Source organism: Panulirus ornatus, chromosome 6, assembly GCF_036320965.1.
Source record: "Panulirus ornatus isolate Po-2019 chromosome 6, ASM3632096v1, whole genome shotgun sequence".
NCBI lineage: Eukaryota > Metazoa > Arthropoda > Malacostraca > Decapoda > Palinuridae > Panulirus > Panulirus ornatus.
This window is the reverse complement of record NC_092229.1, coordinates 22,062,867-22,085,571: the sequence shown is the minus strand read 5'-3', so window position 1 is coordinate 22,085,571 and position 22,705 is coordinate 22,062,867. Positions and strand designations below refer to the sequence as shown.

The 22,705-nt window shown below is 43.6% G+C and overlaps 1 protein-coding gene across 1 annotated transcript; it reads right to left on the bottom strand.

The window, feature by feature from the left end:
• Positions 1-4,082: 4,082 nt before the first annotated feature.
• LOC139749122 (protein O-linked-mannose beta-1,2-N-acetylglucosaminyltransferase 1-like) lies at positions 4,083-22,200 on the bottom strand. Its single transcript, XM_071662741.1, has 10 exons — positions 21,991-22,200; positions 20,012-20,225; positions 17,315-17,439; positions 15,606-15,819; positions 15,212-15,335; positions 14,040-14,238; positions 9,969-10,265; positions 8,534-8,611; positions 7,230-7,363; positions 4,083-5,345 (listed from the first exon to the last, which is right to left on the bottom strand). Exons 1-10 carry the CDS (start codon positions 22,093-22,095, stop codon positions 5,162-5,164), a joined length of 1,674 nt encoding a protein of 557 aa, XP_071518842.1. The 5' UTR covers positions 22,096-22,200; the 3' UTR covers positions 4,083-5,161.
• Between the last annotated feature and the right edge of the window lie 505 nt (positions 22,201-22,705).

Below are 22,705 nucleotides of genomic sequence, written 5' to 3'. Positions count from 1 at the left end.
AATGAATCATATTTGTGGAATACTCTTTTATTGGACGAGGTAGAGTGACCTTACATTGGCTTGAGTTGCGGTAACGAGGGGTTTCCAAGTGCATCATCACAAGTATAGATGAAGAGCCTGGGGAACAAGAGCATCGAGGGAAGCCTGATACACCTGAGCCTAGAAGCATGGATGATTGCTTTTTTATACTTAACTGCTTCTCCCATGGTAGTGAGGTAGTGTCAGAAACAAATGAACAATGGCCTCATTTGCACACATCCATTCTCTTTATATGTATAATGCCCGGAAACCATTGACTACGCCAGTGTATCATTAGTATCATTATTATTATTATTATTATTATTATTATTATTATTATTATTGTTATTATTATTATTATTGTTATTATTATTATTATTGTTATTAGTATTATTGTTTCTTTCATGCTTGATTTAGAGAAGAGTATAAGTATTTCAGGAACAGATGATATCCACCTAAGGTGATGCCAGGGTAGGGAAGAAGGCAGTAAGTAATCCTGACTAAGCAATGGGAGGATGCGGAAACACCGATTGAAGACAAGATATGAAATAAGTGAGATAAAGAGGAAATACATTGTTGAATTGTTTACGGTGGAGGTACCATTTCCATGGCGCCGACGGCTTCGGAGGGGTGAATGCACTCACGGATCACCGATAAAGGTATTAGATTGTAAGTTATGATGTGAAAATTGGAGAGAAATAGTCGAGTATATTTTTGAGCGTGAAAGTAATCACAGCATTGGTGAGAAGTGCTTGAAGCTAAGGGACAAACTGGATGAACAACGCAGTAAGAAGTAAAGATAAACAAGAGGAAACATTTTGCAAGAAGTCGCGAGTTAGTTTGTTCAGAATACTGAAACGTGATGGTCGGTTTTGCCATTTCCTTTACAGGAAGAACTTCTAGAATTCGGGAAGAAGAGTTATCAAGACGAGGAAAAGATCTTGGGTGTATTAGCGGCTTGGTATGAAGGATGCACGGAATGAAATACCAAGCGCCTTGCCACGAAATTAAGCAAGAAACGCGTTTGAAAAGGTGTAAAAGCGTACTATTATATTACTGAAGAAGTGGATGAATGAAGTAAGCTGAGTGACGAAATGGTGAATGTGGACAATGTACGGGAGTTTATAAAGTTGTGTGATAATAAAGTTTAAGAGATGAGGCTCCGTCTAGAACTCTCTCCTCGTCCAGTCCAGATAGCACATTACAAATAGGTCATTACACTGTTCCCCACCTTCAGTGGTTAAATGTCCCAGTTAAGCTTCTGACTAAGAGTTTCTGTTTTCTTGGCATGGCTGGGCTCTTTCCTGGGGTCCAGCAGTTTGCTGTGTTGGTGGTTGTGGCTGGAAGTGTGATTCCTGTGTGTGGCAAGTAGTTGCTGTGGGATGGCCAGCTACCCAAGCCACGTCGTGGCGAGATGGTATCACCAGTGACCATGTCTTACACACACACGTATAGAACATATATCATAACCTATCTGTAAGATATACGATATATGATTCCTGTCACAGTCTCTTGAGTTCTTCGTGGGGTGACGTGACATTATTTCACCTAAATTACATTACGACGCCTGAAGTATATGTTATAATTTAACGTTATCGTTGCTTCACATCTTGCTTACTCTTACATCTTTTATTATTGTATGTAGAAGGTTCTGTAGCATGATGAAGAAGTTTAGCGATTAAGAACAATAAGTTCGTCAGCGCGCCTAAAGTGATAACCTGACACGGAGTGTCGCGTCCCTGCAAATGTGTCCAGCGCCTGGTGTCAGCAGATGAGGCGTCGTTGGGTTAATCCTGTTCCTTCCTCTACAGACAGAGGCGCACATCAGGTTGCTTCTTTCTCACATATGTTTTGATTCATTTTGATCTGCATGTAAAAGTCTGGTATTATGTATAATGATTTTGTTGAGTGGAATAGTAACATTGATTCTTTACCGCTGAGAAAAAATCTTCAATAATTTTTGAATTTCTGTGATGATCTTTTAAGGGGAAAAGTGTAGATGTTGTTCGAGGTAAATCACCAGTTCCCTACCAGTAATAACCCTGAAATAACGGTCTCGCTGTCTCAAGGACTGGTGGGTGGTGGGGGAAAAAGATGATGGATTTCCTGGTGGCCACCTGAGCACCTGTAGCCTGAGGCATACATGAGTGAGGTTGCCAGTAGCACTTCCTGTGTACCCTTAATGGCGTGTGTGGTCGCCATATCTTCCTGGTATGTGTGTTTGTCCATGTGTGTCAATATATATATATATATATATATATATATATATATATATATATATATATATATATATATATATATATATATATATATATATATATATATATATATCACCACTACTTGTTATCACCTCCCCATTTGCGCCCTTCACTGAAGTTCCCATTTGCTCCCTTGTCTTACGCACTTTATTTACCTCCTTCCAGAACATCTTTTTATTCTCCCTAAAATTTAATGATACTCTCTCACCCCAACTCTCATTTGCCCTTTTTTTTCACCTCTTGCACCTTTCTCTTGACCTCCTGTCTCTTTCTTTTATACATCTCCCACTCAATTGCATTTTTTCCCTGCAAAAATCGTCCAAATGCCTCTCTTCTCTTTCACTAATACTCTTACTTCTTCATCCCACCACTCACTACCCTTTCTAATCAACCCATCTCCCGCTCTTCTCATGCCACAAGCATCTTTTGCGCAATCCATCACTGATTCCCTAAATGCATCCCATTCCTCCCCCACTCCCCTTACTTCCATTGTTCTCACCTTTTTCCATTCTGTACTCAGTCTCTCCTGGTACTTCCTCACACAAGTCTCCTTCCCAAGCTCACTTACTCTCACCACCCTCTTCACCCCAACATTCAATCTTCTTTTCTGAAAACCCATACAAATCTTCACCTTAGCCTCCACAAGATAATGATCAGACATCCCTCCAGTTGCACCTCTCAGCACATTAATATCCAAAAGTCTCTCTTTCGCGCGCCTGTCAATTAACACGTAATCCAATAACGCTCTCTGGCCATCTCTCCTATTTACATAAGTATACTTATGTATATCTCGCTTTTTAAACCAGGTATTCCCAATCATCAGTCCTTTTTCAGCACATAAATCTACAAGCTCTTCACCATTTCCATTTACAACACTGAACTCCCCATGTATACCAATTATTCCCTCAACTGCCACATTACTCACCTTTGCATTCAAATCACCCATCACTATAACCCGGTCTCGTGCATCAAAACCACATCGTTCCAGTTCACTCTATTCCTTGCACGCCTTTCACCCTCCTGCATGTTCAGGCCCCGATCACTCAAAATCTTTTCCACTCCATCCTTCCACCTCCAATTTGGTCTCTCACTTCTCGTTCCCTCCACCTCTAACACATAGATCCTCTTTGTCAATCTTTCCTCACTCATTTTCTCCATGTGACCAAACCATTTCAATACACCCTCTTCTGCTCTCTCCACCACACTCTTTCTCTTACCACACATATCTCTTACCCTTTCATTACTTACTCAATCAAACCACCTCACGCCACATATTGTCCTCAAACATCTCATTTCAACACATCCACCCTCCTGCGCACGACCCTATCTATAGCCGACGCCTCGCAACCATATAACATTGTTGGAACCACTATTCCTTCAAACATCCCCATTTATGCTTTCGGAGATAATGTTCTCGTCTTCCACACATTCTTCAACGCTCCCAGAACCTTCGCCCCCTCATCCACCCTGTGACTCACTTCCGCCTCCATGGTTCCATTCGCTGTTAAATCCCATCCCAGATATCTAAAACATTTCACTTCCTCCAGTTTTTCTCCATTCAAACTTACCTCCCAATTGACTTGTTCCTCAACCCTACTGTACCTAATAACCTTGCTCTTATTCACATTTACTCTCAGCTTTCTTCTTTCACACACTTTACCAAACTCAGTCACCAGCTTCTGCAGTTTTCACCCCGGGAGCACTTTTTATGAAAAGGTCCTTTCTAAAGGCTCCTGCATTCCAAGTCTGTGCTGCTTCCAGTGCTAGGGAAATGTAGATTGCTTTAGCATGAAAAGTTCGCCAACGAGACTACTCCCAGTGGGACAACCTCGCCAGAAGCGACTCTGTGGTAGTAGCATAATTTTGCTTGATCTCTACAACGTAAAGATAACATAGAAAAGTGACTTTGGAGAAGTACGATGATATCATAAGGCAGAAGATGGGTAAGTGAGTGTGTCGAATGAATTAATGCACAGTATATAGACACAGTATAAAAGACTAATGCTTAAGAACACGGATGATAAAATGATAATAGTAATGTTTACTGTCAGCAGAAATGTCAGGATCACTATCAAGGACAATAAAAGGTGCACCAGGGAGGAATGCGCAATTAAGTGAGACCCTGAGGAATTTTATAGTTACGTCTGTAGTTAGTTAAGTTATGGATACCATCATTCGAGACAAGATTTTGAGAATCACTTTCTGGTATACGATAGTCAGCAAGTGTGTCATGCCTGGAGAATTACTTTATTCATTATATGTGATATAATCATGTAAGATGATGTCTTTTATTTAGATTGCAGAAAGCGTTCGATGATGTCCCACGTCAGAGGTTAATAGATTTTGTTCATCTTAACACAGAAATCTTCGTTTCTGATCTTTTCCGCTGTCACAGACATCGCTGAAAGTACCCAGTGGTCTGTTGCTGTTTGAATTCCTTTATGTATCTGAAAAGAATTCATTAGGGATGGAAGTCTATGTTAAGGAGACACTGCACGAATGTACGGCTGATGCCGCCTGCTTATGTAGATAGCCCCAGAAAATGGAACTATGAGCAAGACTTGAACATTAAGTAATATCCTCTGAGACGGACAGTATAACCTTAACACCACCACGCATTATACAAGACACACACCTCATGTTGCATATGAGGTCAGGTCAGAATATTATAGATGAAGGAGAAATGATCCGTATCACTCTATGATTTGATGCACGTGGCTTACACGTGCCGCAAATAAAGTGTAAAGGATTCGGTGACAAATGTGCTGAAATTAATTGAAATGAAATCACAGTTTTCTGTACAAATGCCAGTAACATTAGGTTGTAGATTGATGAGTCAGTTACGGAGGCGGGTTAGGTTTACTGCTGAGGTAGGGTATTGCTGATCACTCGTTGATCACAACGTGGAGGCTTCGAACATTGTTGAGACGGAACTCCTCCTCCGGTGTGTGGGGCGGAACGCGCCAGGTGATCTCCGTGGAGGCGTTGGAGTGTCGCCATGGATGTTTTTCTGCGTACTGCAGATCCCCTGTCGTAGGCTGGTAGATGACGCCATCAGGCACGCAGTCACTGTAGGACACAAGAGGCATAATTAGGAGTCGGGGAAATACGTCTGAAGCAATTCCTCAGGTTATTGGATCTCGGACGGCATATAAGGAAACTTTGCATTCATAAGGCGACATAAGGCACACCGGAGACACCCGTTACCCACAGTTTCACGCGCCAGTCCCACCATACTCACGTTAGAATGCTCCATTACAGCGAACAGGTTTCAGGCATCACTCCCACCCTGCTCCCACCGGGCCTCCTCCTCCCAGGAGGCTCTCGAAACAATACTTACTCTCTATACACCAAGTCCTCATCACACAATATACCATCCTTACGTGAGATCCCTTTGCATACCAAGCTCTCTTTAAACATACCAGGCCTCTTTAACACACACCGAATGTCCTCTTGACTTTAGGGTCCTTCCATGTATCATGCCACGCCCAAGCATCACAAGCCTCTATCACAACAATCCACTTCTCTTCAGCCACCCAGTCCCCTTCATCCGTCATACTTGATCGTAGACAGACTCCTCTGAGGACAGCAAGTCTTCACAAGCCAAGCTCCTTCGTTTACCAGGTTTCCTCTGTACGCAAGTTTCCTTCTACTTATCAGGTTCCCTCCTCACATGATCGTGTTACAACTGAATCCCTTCTCCGTCTAATGTCTCCGGCAAGCATCTGGTCCCCTCCATACCCCCGAGCACGATCCACGCCGAAGGATCTTGTCACTGAAGTCCTCATCCACATAATGGGCCCACTTCTCTGACTAGGCCCCTAGTATTAAATCGTGCTCTTCACCATCCTCTTCAGTTACGAGGGACCATTTCAGAAGCAGCGTTACTCTCAGTTAACGTCTGTGTTTACACACACACACACACACACACACACACACACACACACACACACACACACACACACACACCGTCCACATGATATACATGTCAATACACTTAGTTCCCTTCATATATCAAAGCCACATCTGCACACAAGGTCACCTCTACACAATATAACCCTTCTGCACGCAAGACTTCTGATGTTATTCCGTACAGTATATTGAAATGCTTTCCATAATCCAAGTACCCGTCACACACAGAATCTTATACTCTCTCTCTCTCTCTCTCTCTCTCTCTCTCTCTCTCTCTCTCTCTCTCTCTCTCTCTCTCTCTCTCTCTCTCTCTCTCTCTCTCTCTCTCTCTCTCTCCCCGTTGGAGGCTCCAGTCGCGGACAGAAGTCCACATCAAGGGCGGACCTCACTTGAAATGTAGAGAGATTAATGAAAGGGAAATAGAGTAAATAAGGGAAAGTATTCACCATCATTAGAGTAAGTGAGAAACCTTTTCTTTAACACATCGTACTGCCTGTACATATGTCTTTCAGTACTCCAGGTTTCTTATGTACACCAGTCGTCTCCATACACAGCATCACCACCACAGGACAGACCACTTTCACGCATCATGACCCTCCCAGATAATAGATCTCACTTTTTTATTTTTTTATTAATGGTTAGGGTGAGTAGGAAGAGGTGGTTGGACTGGGGTTTAAGATTTAGAAATAGAAAAAAGAAAGTTATAAAGTTTAGAAGTGTATGGTATGTTTTCAGATATGTGTAGTTAGCCTGCTTGTCACGTGTTCTTGTTGCCATATTTATGTACAACGGGCAACTTGGGGTTTTGCATGTACTGATGACGGTATATAACAGTATATAACCCCGTTCATGCACCATCCCTCCCACTCACCTCTACTCCTAACACAATATTGTCATGCGTTATGTCCGAAAATACATCACCAACGACTGAATATGTGAAGTGAGATGTTTCTGGTGCGGGTGTTCTGAGTTTGTGACATAAGTAATGTTGTGTCATAACGTGTAACAACATTTGTACGTTAGCTTGGTTTTCTATGTTACCATAAGCCAGTGGTCGGAGCTCTCCAGTAAGCAGACGACCAACAGGCTACGAGGATGATGGGCGTCTCGAAGAACTTGATGGAGAAGGTCTGGCGGTAGTTCTCGTAGAGGTTTTGGTGGTAGAACCCCAGGCACTGCGGGGTTAAGATGAGGTTAGTGAGGTTTACAGGTACGTCACTGTAGGTGAAGGTGGGGGAAATGGTGATGATGGTCAGTGCGGGTCACGGTGATGCCAATGAAGAACATGATGCGATCTGACAGGGTTAGGAAAGGGCTAGTCACGTTCACGGAATGAACATTGAGAATCAAGGTGAGGTCAGGGATAGTGTTGGCCGAGTCATTGATAGGCATTATTATATCAGTTGAGGATCATGATGGTGTCTTAAGATCGGAAAATTTAGGTTACATGAGTTATTTTCGTTATCCGAGGTTGTCAGTGATGGTAGGATCATTAAGGATCAGGATTATGTCAGTGAATAACAGGGAGAGATCAGGGTCAGCATGTTGGTCAGGGTACAAGCTGAGGTAAGTGAAGGTCAAGGTAGAGTTACTCGGGGTCACAGTGATGCGGTTGGAAGGAATAGTGACATTTGAGATGAGGGTAAGAGGTCAGTGTTGGTGAATATGGAAATAGTGAAAGCCTGAATGGTGTCACTGAGAGCCACGATGATGTCAGGGAAGTACAGACAGTGGCTTGATGTGCGATCATGGTTCTGGAGACTAATAATGAAGGTTGGGCTAGTGAGGCTCAGGGTGTCGAACTGTGGGTCAGGTTTTTGTCGGTATGCTTTAGCACAGAGTCCCTGACTGTGAAGATATGGTCTGTGATGTTGAAGGTGGTCACTCAGGGTCGAGCTGGGGGTCACTGTGAGTCTGGATGGCATCGGTTATAGTCAGGTTGAGGTCAGTGAGGGTCAGGATGAGGAGAGAGGGTCTTTGGCAATTAGTGTCGTGAGTTACATGCTCAGTTGTTATAATATTTTGAGCAGAGATTCTTGATTGAGGGCCTTGTAAACATTATATGGCTGTTGTTCGAAATGACATTTTCCATATGCCTCATCCTTTTGCTGTACGTCATTTATTGCGACACAGCCACTCTTAGTTCAGTACAAGAGGATCCTCCAGCATACGAGATGAAAGTAGACCCAGGAAGGTCATAAATCAGTGATTGGACAATATTGCCGAGTTGTCACACTATGTACATTTGTCATTGAGGATTAGTTAGCCATACCATCACAGACAAGTTCAGCATAACTGAGAACTTCGCAACGTTAAGAATCTTAATGTTAGTGATGTAATCTTACCTTAGCGAGAACCTTGTACGAAATTTCCTTATCCTCATTTCGCGTGTGATTCATATATATGACGTAGGTTGTATTTTTCTGAAATGAAGATTAAACATGAGTTAACAGAATTCCTTTACTGCTATGTAACTACTGTCAAGCAGTTTTGTGGAAAACATGATCCTTTATATCACCTGTGTTGAGGAAAGCCTCACCTGTTCCTCCTGCAGGTCACTAAGGTGTGTGAGCTGTAGTTGGTGCAGGGAGCAGGAGTCTCACACGGTAACTGGGAACGGATATTCATCTGATATTTGAGAAATAAGATATGTAATGCGTTTAGGCAGGAGTAACGCCGTATAGGCAGGAGTAACGAGGTATAGGCAGGAGTAACGAGGTATAGGCAGGAGTAACGAGGTATAGGCAGGAGTAACGAGGTATAGGCAGGAGTAACGCCGTATAGGCAGGAGTAACGCCGTATAGGCAGGAGTAACGAGGTATAGGCAGGAGTAACGAGGTATAGGCAGGAGTAACGAGGTATAGGCAGGAGTAACGAAGTATAGGCAGGAGTAACGAAGTATAGGCAGGAGTAACGAAGTATAGGCAGGAGTAACGCATTGCCTTGAGATATGGGTCTCGCTTAACTACTTCACGATGGTTTCGTCAGTAGGTAGTGTTGAGGCCGAAAGGTCGTACGAAGTTTTGGGGACCGAACCTTGACCTGATATTCAAGAACGCAAGCCAGTCTTACCTGGAACGAGTTGGAAGCCTGTCCTGGTTATGATCTTGTGGAGCGGGATTCTTGTATTGCGAGATAGAGACATGACCTTGTATGTGGAATGGCAGACTTGACTTGGTACTGAAGAGCCAAAGTCTCAGTTGGTGCCATATGTGTATATAGGGACGGAGGACAAGAGTCTCACTTGTTGCATGGGGACAAGAACCTCTTAGAAGGAACTTAAGCCTTTATTGACGACTGGTGACTGGGACTACATCTGCTAGCTAGGGAGAGGAGTCTCACATATCATTGTTCCTGACGTCGTGGGCTTTACCTTAATACCTGGGACGAGTCTCTTCACTTGGGGGGACAGAAATCATGTCTGGTAGCTGGGAAAGGGAATCGTGCCTCATTATTTGCGAGCAGTAGTATCTCGTACTGCCTCTGGATGGACCTCCAGTGTCACCAGTTTCATGGGGACGGAGGCATCTGCTTGTAAGTAGGGATAGTAGTTTCTCTTGTTACCCGGGAACAGGAGCACAACCTCTTTGTTAGCGTTGGAAGTACCTGTTACCTAAAGGCCAGCATCGTTATCTTGGGTAAGGGAGCCTCAACCAGTACCAGGGATTAAGATATTCATATTATCATGTGTTAGAGACTCACTAGGGACGTGAGGTACAGATATCTTGACCTTAACAAGAGTCTTGCCTAGTACCTGGGACTCTGGAAGTGGAGGCTTACCTGGTACCGGGGAACGGGCGCCACCACACACGGATGCCTGGTGATGGTGACGACGGTGGCCTGCCTGATATCGAGCGTCCTGTCCTGGGCGTAGGCGTGATGCCAGTGGCGGTGGACGTTGAGCTTAACGTTAGGGAGCGTGTTGAGGGGCCGCTGGTCGAACGTGATCTCCTGCTCTAAGTTGGTCACGTGGAGGCCCGCCCCACCCTCATGCCGGGTCCTCGGCACCTCCGGAATGATGACCTCGTGCGTCTGGTCCACGTGGTTCTGACGGGAGTACAGGTCCCAGTCTGCGTCCTGCAGGTGGATGCCACACCACGTCAGGATGATAGGCACGATGAGAGAGAGAGAGAGAGAGAGAGAGAGAGAGAGAGAGAGAGAGAGAGAGAGAGAGGGGGGGGGTGCAGGAGATGGTAGAAAAAGGTAGATGAATTTAGGAAAATCAGAGGTCGAGTTTGTGCTTACTGTTCATAGTCTTTTGGTATTCAGTTATCATTGACCAACCAGTCTAATCAGTGAAGGTTCGAGTTGTCAAGAATACCTTTCACGTATGTGTGTAAAGATCACACCGTAGTCACTCAGGTGGCAAGACTGAATGTCTCAGGGTATCATGAGTCGCCTCTCGTGGGACTGGGAACCGCCTCACATGGAATAGATGGTTACTGTTGTTTGTACACATCATTCATCTCAAGTTCCCATCAGCCAGCAATACTACACGTTTTTGGCTGTCATCATGACCACGACGAATCCAGTTTTGAGTGGGATAATTTTGACAGTGGATTGCATGAACTTTCGCTTTTCTTCATGTATCTTCATACTGCTTGACATCGATGTGCTCATGTCTTAACCTATGGGGAGGGATGGCTCTACGATGCGTTTTGCTGCCCCAGTTTTGTGCAGCAGGTTTCCCTGACCATTGTCTAGTATGTCCGCGGGAATTGTTTAGTACGAGTGCTAACTTGTTTTCTGCAACGAAATTACTACATAATTTTCCCTTAGTGCTGGTAGGACATAGGCTTCCAATGGTTACCCAACCATTATTGTATTTTGTTGGTTACCATCCCTTACTATCCTGGCGCACAGTGTTGTATGTTTTGCAGTACATTTGTTGTGTAATATAATTGATTCCTGCTTTCTACTTTGCATGCTTTTTTCCGTGTGTGTGTGTGTGTGTGTGTGTGTGTGTGTGTGTGTGTGTGTGTGTGTTTTGGAAAGTAAAATACGTTGATTGTGTTCATGCTTTCTGAATTTTCTTAAATATTATTTCTGAATGAAAAACAGTCATTGGTGCTTGAGTGCAGGTGCATAGGATAGGATATAGGAACATTATTATGATATTTGCAAAATAATTTTGTGATATCCTCGATTGTATTCTCTCTTATATGAACCTCCTAACATCACTTCTGAAGTGCTTTACCTCCTGATCTGCCGATTGTACTTGTCTCTCTTCTGTCAAGTCTGCCTTCCACTTCCTCGAGCGTCTCTTATTTCTATGGAATGTGAGTCCATAGCGACAAAGTATAATATATGAAATAAATATATATATATATATATATATATATATATATATATATATATATATATATATATATATATATATTTCTCACATACATTCTTCAAAGCAAACACCTGATCCACACATCCTCTACCACTTCTGAAACCACACTGCTCTTCCCCAATCTGATGCTCTGTACATGCCTTCACCCTCTCAATCAATACCCTCCCATACAATTTACCAGGAATACTCAACAAACTTATACCTCTGTAATTTGAGCACTCACTCTTATCCCCTTTTCCTTTGTACAATGGCACTATGCACGCATTCCTCCAATCCTCAGGCACCTCACCATGAGTCATACATACATTAAATAACCTTACCAACCAGTCAACAATACAGTCACCCCCTTTTTTAATAAATTCCACTGCAATACCATCCAAGCCTGCTGCCTTGCCGGCTTTCATCTTCCGCAAAGCTTTCACTACCTCTTCTCTGTTTACCAAATCGTTTTCCCTAACCCTCTCACTTTGCACACCACCTCGACCAAAACACCCTATATCTGTTTGCTTTGAAGAATGTATGTGAGAAATACTTAGAAAAGCAAATGGATTTGTATGTAGCATTTATGGATCTGGAGAAGGCATATGATAGAGTTGATAGAGATGCTCTGTGGAAGGTATTAAGAATATATGGTGTGGGAGGCAAGTTGTTAGAAGCAGTGAAAAGTTTTTATCGAGGATGTAAGGCATGTGTACGTGTAGGAAGAGAGGAAAGTGATTGGTTCTCAGTGAATGTAGGTTTGCGGCAGGGGTGTGTGATGTCTCCATGGTTGTTTAATTTGTTTATGGATGGGGTTGTTAGGGAGGTAAAGGCAAGAGTTTTGGAAAGAGGGGCAAGTATGAAGTCTGTTGGGGATGAGAGAGCTTGGGAAGTGAGTCAGTTGTTGTTCGCTGATGATACAGCGCTGGTGGCTGATTCATGTGAGAAACTGCAGAAGCTGGTGACGGAGTTTGGTAAAGTGTGTGGAAGAAGAAAGTTAAGAGTAAATGTGAATAAGAGCAAGGTCATTAGGTACAGTAGGGTTGAGGGTCAAGTAAATTGGGAGGTGAGTTTGAATGGAGAAAAACTGGAGGAAGTGAAGTGTTTTAGATATCTGGGAGTGGATCTGGCAGCGGATGGAACCATGGAAGCAGAATTGGACCATAGGGTGGGGGAGGGGGCGAAAATTCTGGGAGCCTTGAAGAATGTGTGGAAGTCGAGAACATTATCTCGGAAAGCAAAAATGGGTATGTTTGAAGGAATAGTGGTTCCAACAATGTTGTATGGTTGCGAGGCGTGGGCTATGGATAGAGTTGTGCGCAGGAGGATGGATGTGCTGGAAATGAGATGTCTGAGGACAATGTGTGGTGTGAGGTGGTTTGATCGAGTAAGTAACGTAAGGGTGAGAGAGATGTGTGGAAATAAAAAGAGCATGGTTGAGAGAGCAGAAGAGGGTGTTTTGAAATGGTTTGGGCACATGGAGAGAATGAGTGAGGAAAGGTTGACCAAGAAGATATATGTGTCGGAGGTGGAGGGAACGAGGAGAAGAGGGAGACCAAATTGGAGGTGGAAAGATGGAGTGAAAAAGATTTTGTGTGATCGGGGCCTGAACTTGCAGGAGGGTGAAAGGAGGGCAAGGAATAGAGTGAATTGGAGCAATGTGGTATACCGGGGTTGACGTGCTGTCAGTGGATTGAATCAAGACATGTGAAGCGTCTGGGGTAAACCATGGAAAGCTGTGTAGGTATGTATATGTGCGTGTGTGGACGTATGTATATACATGTGTATGGGGGGGGGGGGGTTGGGCCATTTCTTTCGTCTGTTTCCTTGCGCTACCTCGCAAACGCGGGAGACAGCGACAAAGTATAAAAAAAAAAAAAAAAAAAAAAAATATATATATATATATATATATATATATATATATATATATATATATATATTTATTTATTTATTTATTTATTTATTTATTTATCTATTTATTATACTTTATCGCTGTCTCCCGCCTTAGCGAGGTAGCGCAAGGAAACATGAAAGAATGGCTCAACCCACCCACATACACATGTATATACATAAACACCCACACATGCACATATACATACCTATACATTTCAACATATATAAATATACATATAGACATATGTACATATTCATACTTGCTGCCTTCATCTATTCTCGTCGCTACCCCGCCACACATGAAAGGCCACACACAAAGGCCACATTCTTTCACACTCAGTCTCTAGCTGTCATGTGTAATTCACCGAAACCACAGCTCCCTTTCCACACCCAGGCCTCACAAAACTTTCCATGTTTTACCCCAGACGCCACACACACACATACACACACACACACACACACACACACACACACACACACACACACACACACACACTTACACACAAGCGAAACCTATACCACTCGTGTGTGTGTGTGACCTTTGCTATGTGGTTTATATTCCTTCCTCTGTTGCTTCTCCAGCTCTATTTGTTGTTGGTCATTGTGGTTATATTCAGGCGAGGCGACGGCCAGGAACTCACTATGTCCAGAGGGGCCCAGTTACTGAGCATCTTGTGGGCGTGGGTCCTGCTGGTCATCCAGCCGTAGTAAGGATACGACTGGACGCGGTAGATACGACGCGGGTCTGACGCTGTATGGGGGAAGGCGTTGTAACTGTAGGCGTTGACACAGAGTACAGTCTTGTCCACGTTCATGAGCGACGCCGTCTGCTGGAAGTAACTGTTGAGGGAAAAGGGTATGTGATGTGGAAGTAGTTAACGTCAAGGGGAAGTAGATGAAGGCATGTGGCCAGGAGAGGTTTTTGAGGTCGTCTTGATGAAGAGCACAGGGAAGTCATGAGGTCACGTGGTGTAGGGAAGGTACACAGATTTATGCACTGTCAAGGCGTATGGAAAATGGTTAGGCCATAGTTGAGGTTACTTCAGATTGAGGTAATATGTATTACGTCATGACGGGGAGGCAAGGTTGTGGGACGTAAAGCAGAGTTATTGGACATCACATAGTTAAGAAGGTACTAATTGATGTCATTGTTGTAGTAATAGGGTTAGAGGGAAGTTAACACGTGATTTTAAGTATTAAGGAAAAAGGTGAATTTCACGTGGGAAAGGTTACCTAGACCTAGATGGTGAGGCAAGGCAGCAGAGTTAACGTGGTTACGGTGAGGTAGATCACATTACGTAGGCAGGGGGAGGTAGGTCGCTGAGGCACTGTGGTGAGAGAGGGAGAAATACTTACCTAGTCTTACCGTGAGGGAAGGGGAAAGCTAATTCGTATGTTGCTGGAGTAATGATTATATAACAAAGAGTTTTACGTCACGTGTCACATGATGCTTTCTAAAGTTCCCTGTAATGGAAGAATCTAAAGTCATGTAATTTTGAAAGCTTCTGAGTTCACGTAAGTATTGGTTGAAGCAGTTCAGATTTGACTGTTTATATCATGATTCCGTGTGTTATTTGTTACCGCGCTGTACCTCTTCTGAACTGATTACTTGGAATTCACTTGAAACAGGTGATTTACCACATTTTGTACAAGACATTGTTTACATGGAAGGAGAATCTTTAAGAAACACCGTCAACAAGTCTTAAGCTCCTGAGCATTGGTTCATATTGTGAGATTAAAAGGTATGATAAGCAATCTTGGAGACCAATAACTACAACAACGGGTCAGGTCACTCCCCAGGTCACGGACGTACCTTACGAAGTCGGGGGCGAGAGACAGGTCATCCTCCAAGATGATTGCCTTGTCGACCTCGGGATATAACTGGAAGATGGTCTGGAGGGAGAACTTGATGTGTTGGTTGACTCTGTGTTTGGTACCTTTTGGGGAAGGAAGGCAACGAGTAAAGGTGAACCTCACAACAGTGTTTATCATTAATTGCACTTCATATTTAAACAATGATGTCACTAGAATGGTAACGTTTGCCTAGGTGTAGCACTGATAAATTCATTAAGATTCATTAAGATGGTATGATCTTTAGCGTTTCAATCGAAGTGACGATTGTAGTGTTCGTTGGAGTGAGGGAGGAGGAGAAGGAAGGCACTGTGTGTATGCGCTCGTGGGAGTGACCATTGCATCCCAGTGCTCACCTCTAGGGACGGGGTTGTCATGGAAGGTAACGGTGAGGTTGAGTAGCCGGGCTAGTGCCTCTGCCTGGGGATCATAACCGTCCACAAGGAGGGCGAGGGGCGTCTGCCTCCCGCCAGGATTCTCCCACAGCTGCCGCACCTGACGCACTACCATCGGGAACCGCTTGGCCGTCACTAGCGCTATGGGGATCACCTCCTCCATCTTCATGAGTGGCTGGTGAGGTTGGCGTCACAGGAGGGGAAGACACACATCGTGAAAGCGTAGAGGGTTAGCTTTTAATACTTCGCCCATGTAACGTAACAACGTACACAAGCTCCCACGTATGTCGGCGGTAATGGTAATCAAAATATCAAATAATGGTATAATGTCATTAAGGATTCACAAACATTTTATACCAAGAGGGGAGCGTCATGCATCAAGCAATGCCCTGACATTGTTAGGTGGAGAGAAACAGAGCAAGCCAAGAACAGGAAGGAACAATGTAGCGGATACGTAAACCACCGTCATCTTACGGTGAGTAAACAGTGTTGATACAATACTGGATCCTTGACTGTGGTGTTCCATTATCGGTGTCAGTCACAGGTCTGTTCACCTGATGCCTGTTAGTCTCTGGTGAAAAAAAGATTTCTTTTTTAGTTTCCTATTTTCATTGCTCATTGTAATGTATTATTTTTTCATGATGCTGTGTACTTGCGGTTTTTGATTTCACCCAAAATAATTGCGCTGGTCAATATTATGTACATGGTTACTCTGCTTTTAATGTTTATTATAATTTTTAAAGTTACTTCTAAGGTTGAAGTTTCCTTGTTGTGGCATTTATCCCTCATCCTCACCTCTAAGTTCTGTGTGAGTGGCTCTCTCCGTAACTGTTGATAGATCAGCCTCGTCTTTAACTGTCAAAAGCAAATGTTCCTCAGGCTTCTTCCCTTTCTCCCTCCTTTTTTTCTCTTGTTTTTATTGACAAATATTCTAGTTATTCATACACAATCGACTCTGCTTTTTTTTTCTTTAGCTTCCTTTATCTTGTTGCTCGTCTCGTAAAAATAATTCTGCTTACTCGAATTTGGATAGAATTTCATTGGAGAGAGAGAGAGAGAGAGAGAGAGAGAGAGAGAGAGAGAGAGAGAGAGAGAGAGAGAGAGAGAGACGTAAAGTTTAACTTTCCTAAGATTCAGATTCTTAATGTTTCTCTCTCTAAAACTCATTACGACTTAATTCCACCTCTGAACGCAGTCTTCCCTAGTGGGTATTACCTTAACGTCTGATTTGTGTCACAGTTAGTTAAGTCTGCCCTTAACAAAAAGATGAAAGTTTTGTTTAGAATGCCGAAGGCTTTCTTAGGGCAGTTAGTACGAGTATAGATACTATTATGGTTTCTACCCCTAAGAACTGGCTTCTTGTCAGCCTTGGCCATTAGCCGAAACATGTACTGCTCGATATAGCAGTGCGTGTTAACTAAGAGGTAGGCCGTTATGATGTCTGTTTCTCTCCTCACACTGTTCAGCTTGTGGAACTCATTAACGTCTTATTTTCTTTCTTAACAGCCACTCTAGTCTGGAGCAGTGGTAGTATAGGAGTAACTAGAGGATGACACAAATGTGACTTTTTTTTAAGAATAGTTGTAATGCAGAAGTTAGAGTGGAGAGGAATGATGACGTAGGAATAATGCACCAGGGTAACAGTTGCGTAAGGATAGGGTAGGACTCACAGCGGTGTGAGGGTGGAGATGTAGTGGGTGATGACAGTGGCAGAAGTCGTTGTATCCCTCGTAGGTCTCACAGAACGTCGCCTTGGTGGCCAGTGGTGGCTCCTGGTACCACGCACACCGCTTCTCTGTCACGGTGACACAGGTATTGATCATCACACACTGAAACCAACATGTTGTAGTTTTGATATCTTTCCCGTATTCCAGTCTCATGATGAGACTTGATGTAGGAGAGGTTATAGCGTGGCAGACACAAAATGATGAGGGGGATCAAGATTTGAATAGTAAGACTCGTATACTGGTGACTTTATGCCTTAAGGGATGATAAATAGTTCATATCGGTGTTGAATTGTACGTTGTCTTAATTGCTTAACGGGAAACCCAGGGTCAGCAGACATTTTTTTTTTTTTGTAGATTAGAAAAGATCACTTGTGTACACAATGCAGTGTGAATGACTGACAGGAAAAGTCAAGACAATAGAATGTTCTTATTGATGAAAGATTAGCAGACAACGACTCAGTCAGGAGTTGGGTTCATTTTTTCGCTTTTTTTTTTCTTTTAATAGTAAGTGATGAGTGTGTCCTCAGGGTGCATTAAGGTCCTATCTCCCCCCGTATATCACTAACCGAGTGGTATTTCATTCAAGAGGTTCCCATGTGTCATCCACACCATGGCACGTGAAAGATATGATTTGTAAAAGGAAATAGTTAGAGTGTGTTACTCCCTGCCAACACTCAAGACACACCTTTCTAGTGATAAATGACTGTGATACACTAATCTGTTTGATTGACATGGAGCATACAGAACAAACGCCTGGGAAAACATAGTAGGCTTTACTGAACCAGACAAGTTGGTGGAGGATCCTCGGGTCGTGGCCTGCGTTGCAGTGACATGAATTAATTGGAGATTCCTGGACGGAGGATGGGAGGGTATATCATGGTAGCGGTGTGAAGAGTTTTGTCCATTGCCCCAAGTTAGTCTTGGAGACGTCATACGACAACATCGTGTCACTTAGCCATAGATTTTTATGAAGCAAGTGTTGGAATTACGTGAAGTTCGTGTTATAATGGCGGTTCATCCCCCATCAACTCTGGAGACCTGTATCTGCTTCCACACCTGTCACATTGCTTGATGGTTGCCAAGAAGTCATTGAAAAGAAAAGTTTATGTGGAATATGGAAACACTGATCATTCTTGTTGATAAAGGAAACGTATGTGGATCTAGTGTGCCATATTCATACCGTAAGATATTTCGTGATTCCTCGATTGTGTGAGACTGCTAGAGTTTGAAAGCTGTAGCACACATCAGCGAGGTAAACACGAGGAAATAACGTGAATCTATAAGGAACTGGTGGGTATCTGTGATCAGGTGATGGCAGGAGAGAATCACCGACCACTAACAGCTTCATCTGTGCTATATGGTAAAGTTGTGTCTGTGTATCGTGATATGATTAAGGACAGAACACTTGAGAATTTCCTTTTTTCTTTCTTTAGCGTAGCATTGCAAACAAGCATTGCTCAGTCCGTCGCCTGGCGTCAGGTCAGACTTGGTTTTATGGAGTTGTGTCCTGGTATCTCAAGAATTCATTGGCATAAGACCCACAACTAGTTTGAGTTTTGCCAGAGTTACGCCTTCTTACAGAAGAGGTTTAATCTGGAACTTAACCTGGCTATTAAAAGTGGAGAAATTTTCACCCTCGACCATGGCACAAAATTGATATGTTTTCTGTATTCCCCAAAACATATTTCCACCCATTATTATTTCACTCATAGTAATTATGCTGCACTGCAACCGACACAAGTAAACCGTGGAAGATCCCTCGGGGTTTGAGGCGTGCAAGGGAAAGAGCGGATTGGAGCTCTCTGGTATACAGGGGACGACGTTATATGAGGCTGTCAGGGGAAACCACAGAAAGGTCTGAGTGGGATGGTTGTGGATAGGGTTTCGGTGCACTACACATGATGGCGAGACAGTGCACGTGAACGAGTGAGGCGCTTTCTTCGTCTATCCCTGGCGCTACCTCGCCGAGGTAGCGCCAGGGATCAAGTACGAAAATATTATAATTATCATTATTGTTATCAATATTATTATTATTATTATTATTATTATTATTATTATTATTATTATTATTATTATTATTATTTGAATGAAAGTTTATTATCACTGTTATTTGAATGAAAGTAGAGTACATTGGGTGGGTAATAGTATTAATGTTTTTGCCTCTTGGTAGTTAGGTGTAACCTCATGTAGGTGGAGTCCAGTAACGTAAATATTTATTGTATAATCTCATCCCTGGGTCACAGCTTGAGCACAGGTCATAGCCCTACTCATAATGAGTTTACGGACTGACTCAAGGAACAGTTAAATGAATTGAAGAAGAAAAGCTAATAGAGATAATGATGACAGAATTTGTATGTATATGCATATGTATGCATCGTGAAAGTGATGTAAGCGGGTACTTCGTGATTAAGTACATATGATTCATTTTATTATGATTGACGAAGACTTATGAATAATGGCTTATGACAGACAGCCTACGGAGCAGGACCACTTAAAACTTTCCCTGCGATGGGCAGCAACATTCTTTACCTAAATTATGCAGACCTTACAGCCTTCACAACTGTGAGTCAATAAAACTGTCAGATCCATCACTTTTAGGGTCGAAGTTAAGAGTGAGATCATCTGATAGAGCCACGTTACCGCTAGAGAGTGGGATGGTCGTAGAGAACATGAGAGGAGACACGTCGCTGGCTGTCGAGTTCCTGGAGGTGATGAGCGTCTCATAGGCCTGGGCGTGTCCCTTGTGCACCGCGAACACCCACGCCTCGCCGCGGGTGGCGCGCGCGCCCAGCCGTGACCCGAGGTTCATCAGGGTGTGGGCGGCGTCATCTTGCAGCCAGCTGGTGAACTCCGGCTGGCAGAGAAAGGGACACAATGGACGATGATCATACCGTCAGTGTGAGTGGTTTTAGTGGTATGTTGCGGACAAGTAAACTCTAATTGTGGTGTGAGCTGGGGTTAAGCATTGTTGGACACACAACAGAGGCACTCGTGCATTTGTACACAACTTGTTTCCACCATGAAGCAGCCAGGCAACGACCTTAATACATTAGTTATCCCAGGTTTAGTCATGAGCATTCTTGCTCCTGTAAGTATTCATCTTATGCTAGTGATTACCATTCACACAAATGTACTTTCGTCTACACATTCGAACCCCCCCAAAAAAGTAAACGTTTCGTAAACACACACACACACACACACACACACACACACACACACACACACACATACACACCACCACGTACCTACGAGGTGTAGTGGTTAGCGTTACTGACCTAAAGTCAGCATTGGCCAACCCGAAGTCGGACCCGTATGGGTTCGAATCATGGGCGAAGCAGTCGTCCCACACAAGTGTTCATCATCTTCTCTGGGTTGCTCGATAAATGAGTACCTAGCTTAGGCTTGGGTGTATGTGTGCATACATAGGAATAAAGACGTGGCACATACATAGAAGGTTATGGGACGGGCCACCCCAAAGTAAAACTCTCTCCCCGTAACACATACATAGTAATCAAATGTATTGTGCAAATTTTGCAGGTTTGATAGGGCTTGGGAGTAGAGGTGTCCCCCACATTGAAATCAGAAGCTCATGAATGTTTGCGACATTAATGAATCTATTTACTTTAATCATTATGCATTTTGAAAGGAGGCCCAGTTTTCAAGAGGGAGAGTGGCTAACATTAGGGAAGTGAACAAGTATAATAGCTTAACATCAAGGTCGGGCTCGTTCAAAACAAAACCGGGGAGAAAAAAAAAAGCCATGCATTCTCCCACAGATGATAGAGATGGCCGTCAGCGGAAGGCATTGTAGGAGTTGGGAGTAAAACATCAGCAGGTAACGAGTTCCACAAGGGTCAGTAGTGGGAGTGTTTTTCAGTGGTGTCATTGGTGTGGGTGAGAGACGGAAGTCTTGTGTTGTCTGATGATGCCCTCCTGGTGAAGACATCACGGAGTATCAGTGTGTACAGTGACTACCAAGATTTGAGTAAGTAGCAGTGAATGGTTAGCGGATTTTGAAATTCACTTCAAAGAATTATAAGGAAATGAAGAAGAGAAACGGATGTAAATATACCAAACGTAGACGAATGTCTAAGATGAATTTCCTGGAGTTTATGGTTAGTTATCCAACGATGCTTACCGCCAGAGTGATTATGTATAAGCAAATATGGAAAAAAATAAAGCTTGACAATTTTGTTTTTACGAACTGAAGTTCAACTGGAACAAGATGTCTCAGTGCAAACTTTTAGAAAGGAAACACTATGATACAATACATTTTGTAGGGATGATGTTGGAAGTCGAATGGAAGGGAAATACCTTATGCTTCTACCTAAAGGTACAAATATATAATCACTACTTAAATGAGAGTGGCATAACTCATACGAACGAAGGTCGGTTCTGTAATTCCTTTTGCTTTACGTAGGTAGTGATTCACAGCATGAAAACAAAGACGTCAACACAGGATTTTAGTAGGATAAGTGGAGAGTTAGATATCTAGAGTGGAGAGGAAGAGTCCTCAGGTTTGTATGTTAGAAATATAAGATTAAGAAATGGGGCCCGTGTGTGAAGCTCTATCTACACGTAGATGTGTCTGGAAAAACATCTGATAAGTTGCAACTCACCGCTCCAAGGAAGAGCATAAGCCTGCCGTCCTGTACTGCGTTGACCATATTGACCAGCATCCTGTGAGCGGCGGGTTGCCAGGTGAGGAAGTGATGGTGCAGCATGACTGTAGAGCGCCGCTCGTGCACCACCACCACGTGCACCCCAGCGTGGAACCTTCGTTCCTCACCCGCCCACTTCCGTGTGTGGTTGTGTGCTGAGTAGATCTGCCAGCCACATCAACTGGGAGTCAGTGTGGGACGCTGCGGGGGACGGGAGGTGGTGGGAGGAGGAGGAGGAGGAGGCGAGGGATGAGGTCATGGAAGAAAGTCCATTTCCTTCCATGTGTTGGAACAGAGCCCGTATCCCTCCATGTTATAGAAGAGAGTCCCTCTCCCTCCATGCCTTAGTACGAAATCCATTTCTTTGCATGTCTTGTGAGAGACTGTAGCAACAGTCTCGTGAACATACAGTTATTGCACCGACAGTCTAGTGTTGTGTTGATGGTAGTGTATGGTGGGTATGATGGTAGTGTATGGTGGGTATGATGGTAGTGTATGGTGGGTATGATGGTAGTGTATGGTGGGTATGATGGCAGTGTGTGGTGGGTATGATGGTAGTGTGTGGTGGGTATGATGGCAGTGTATGGTGGGTATGATGGTTGTGTATGGTGGGTATGATGTTAGTGTACGGTGGGTATGATGGTAGTGTATGGTGGGTATGATGGCAGTGTAT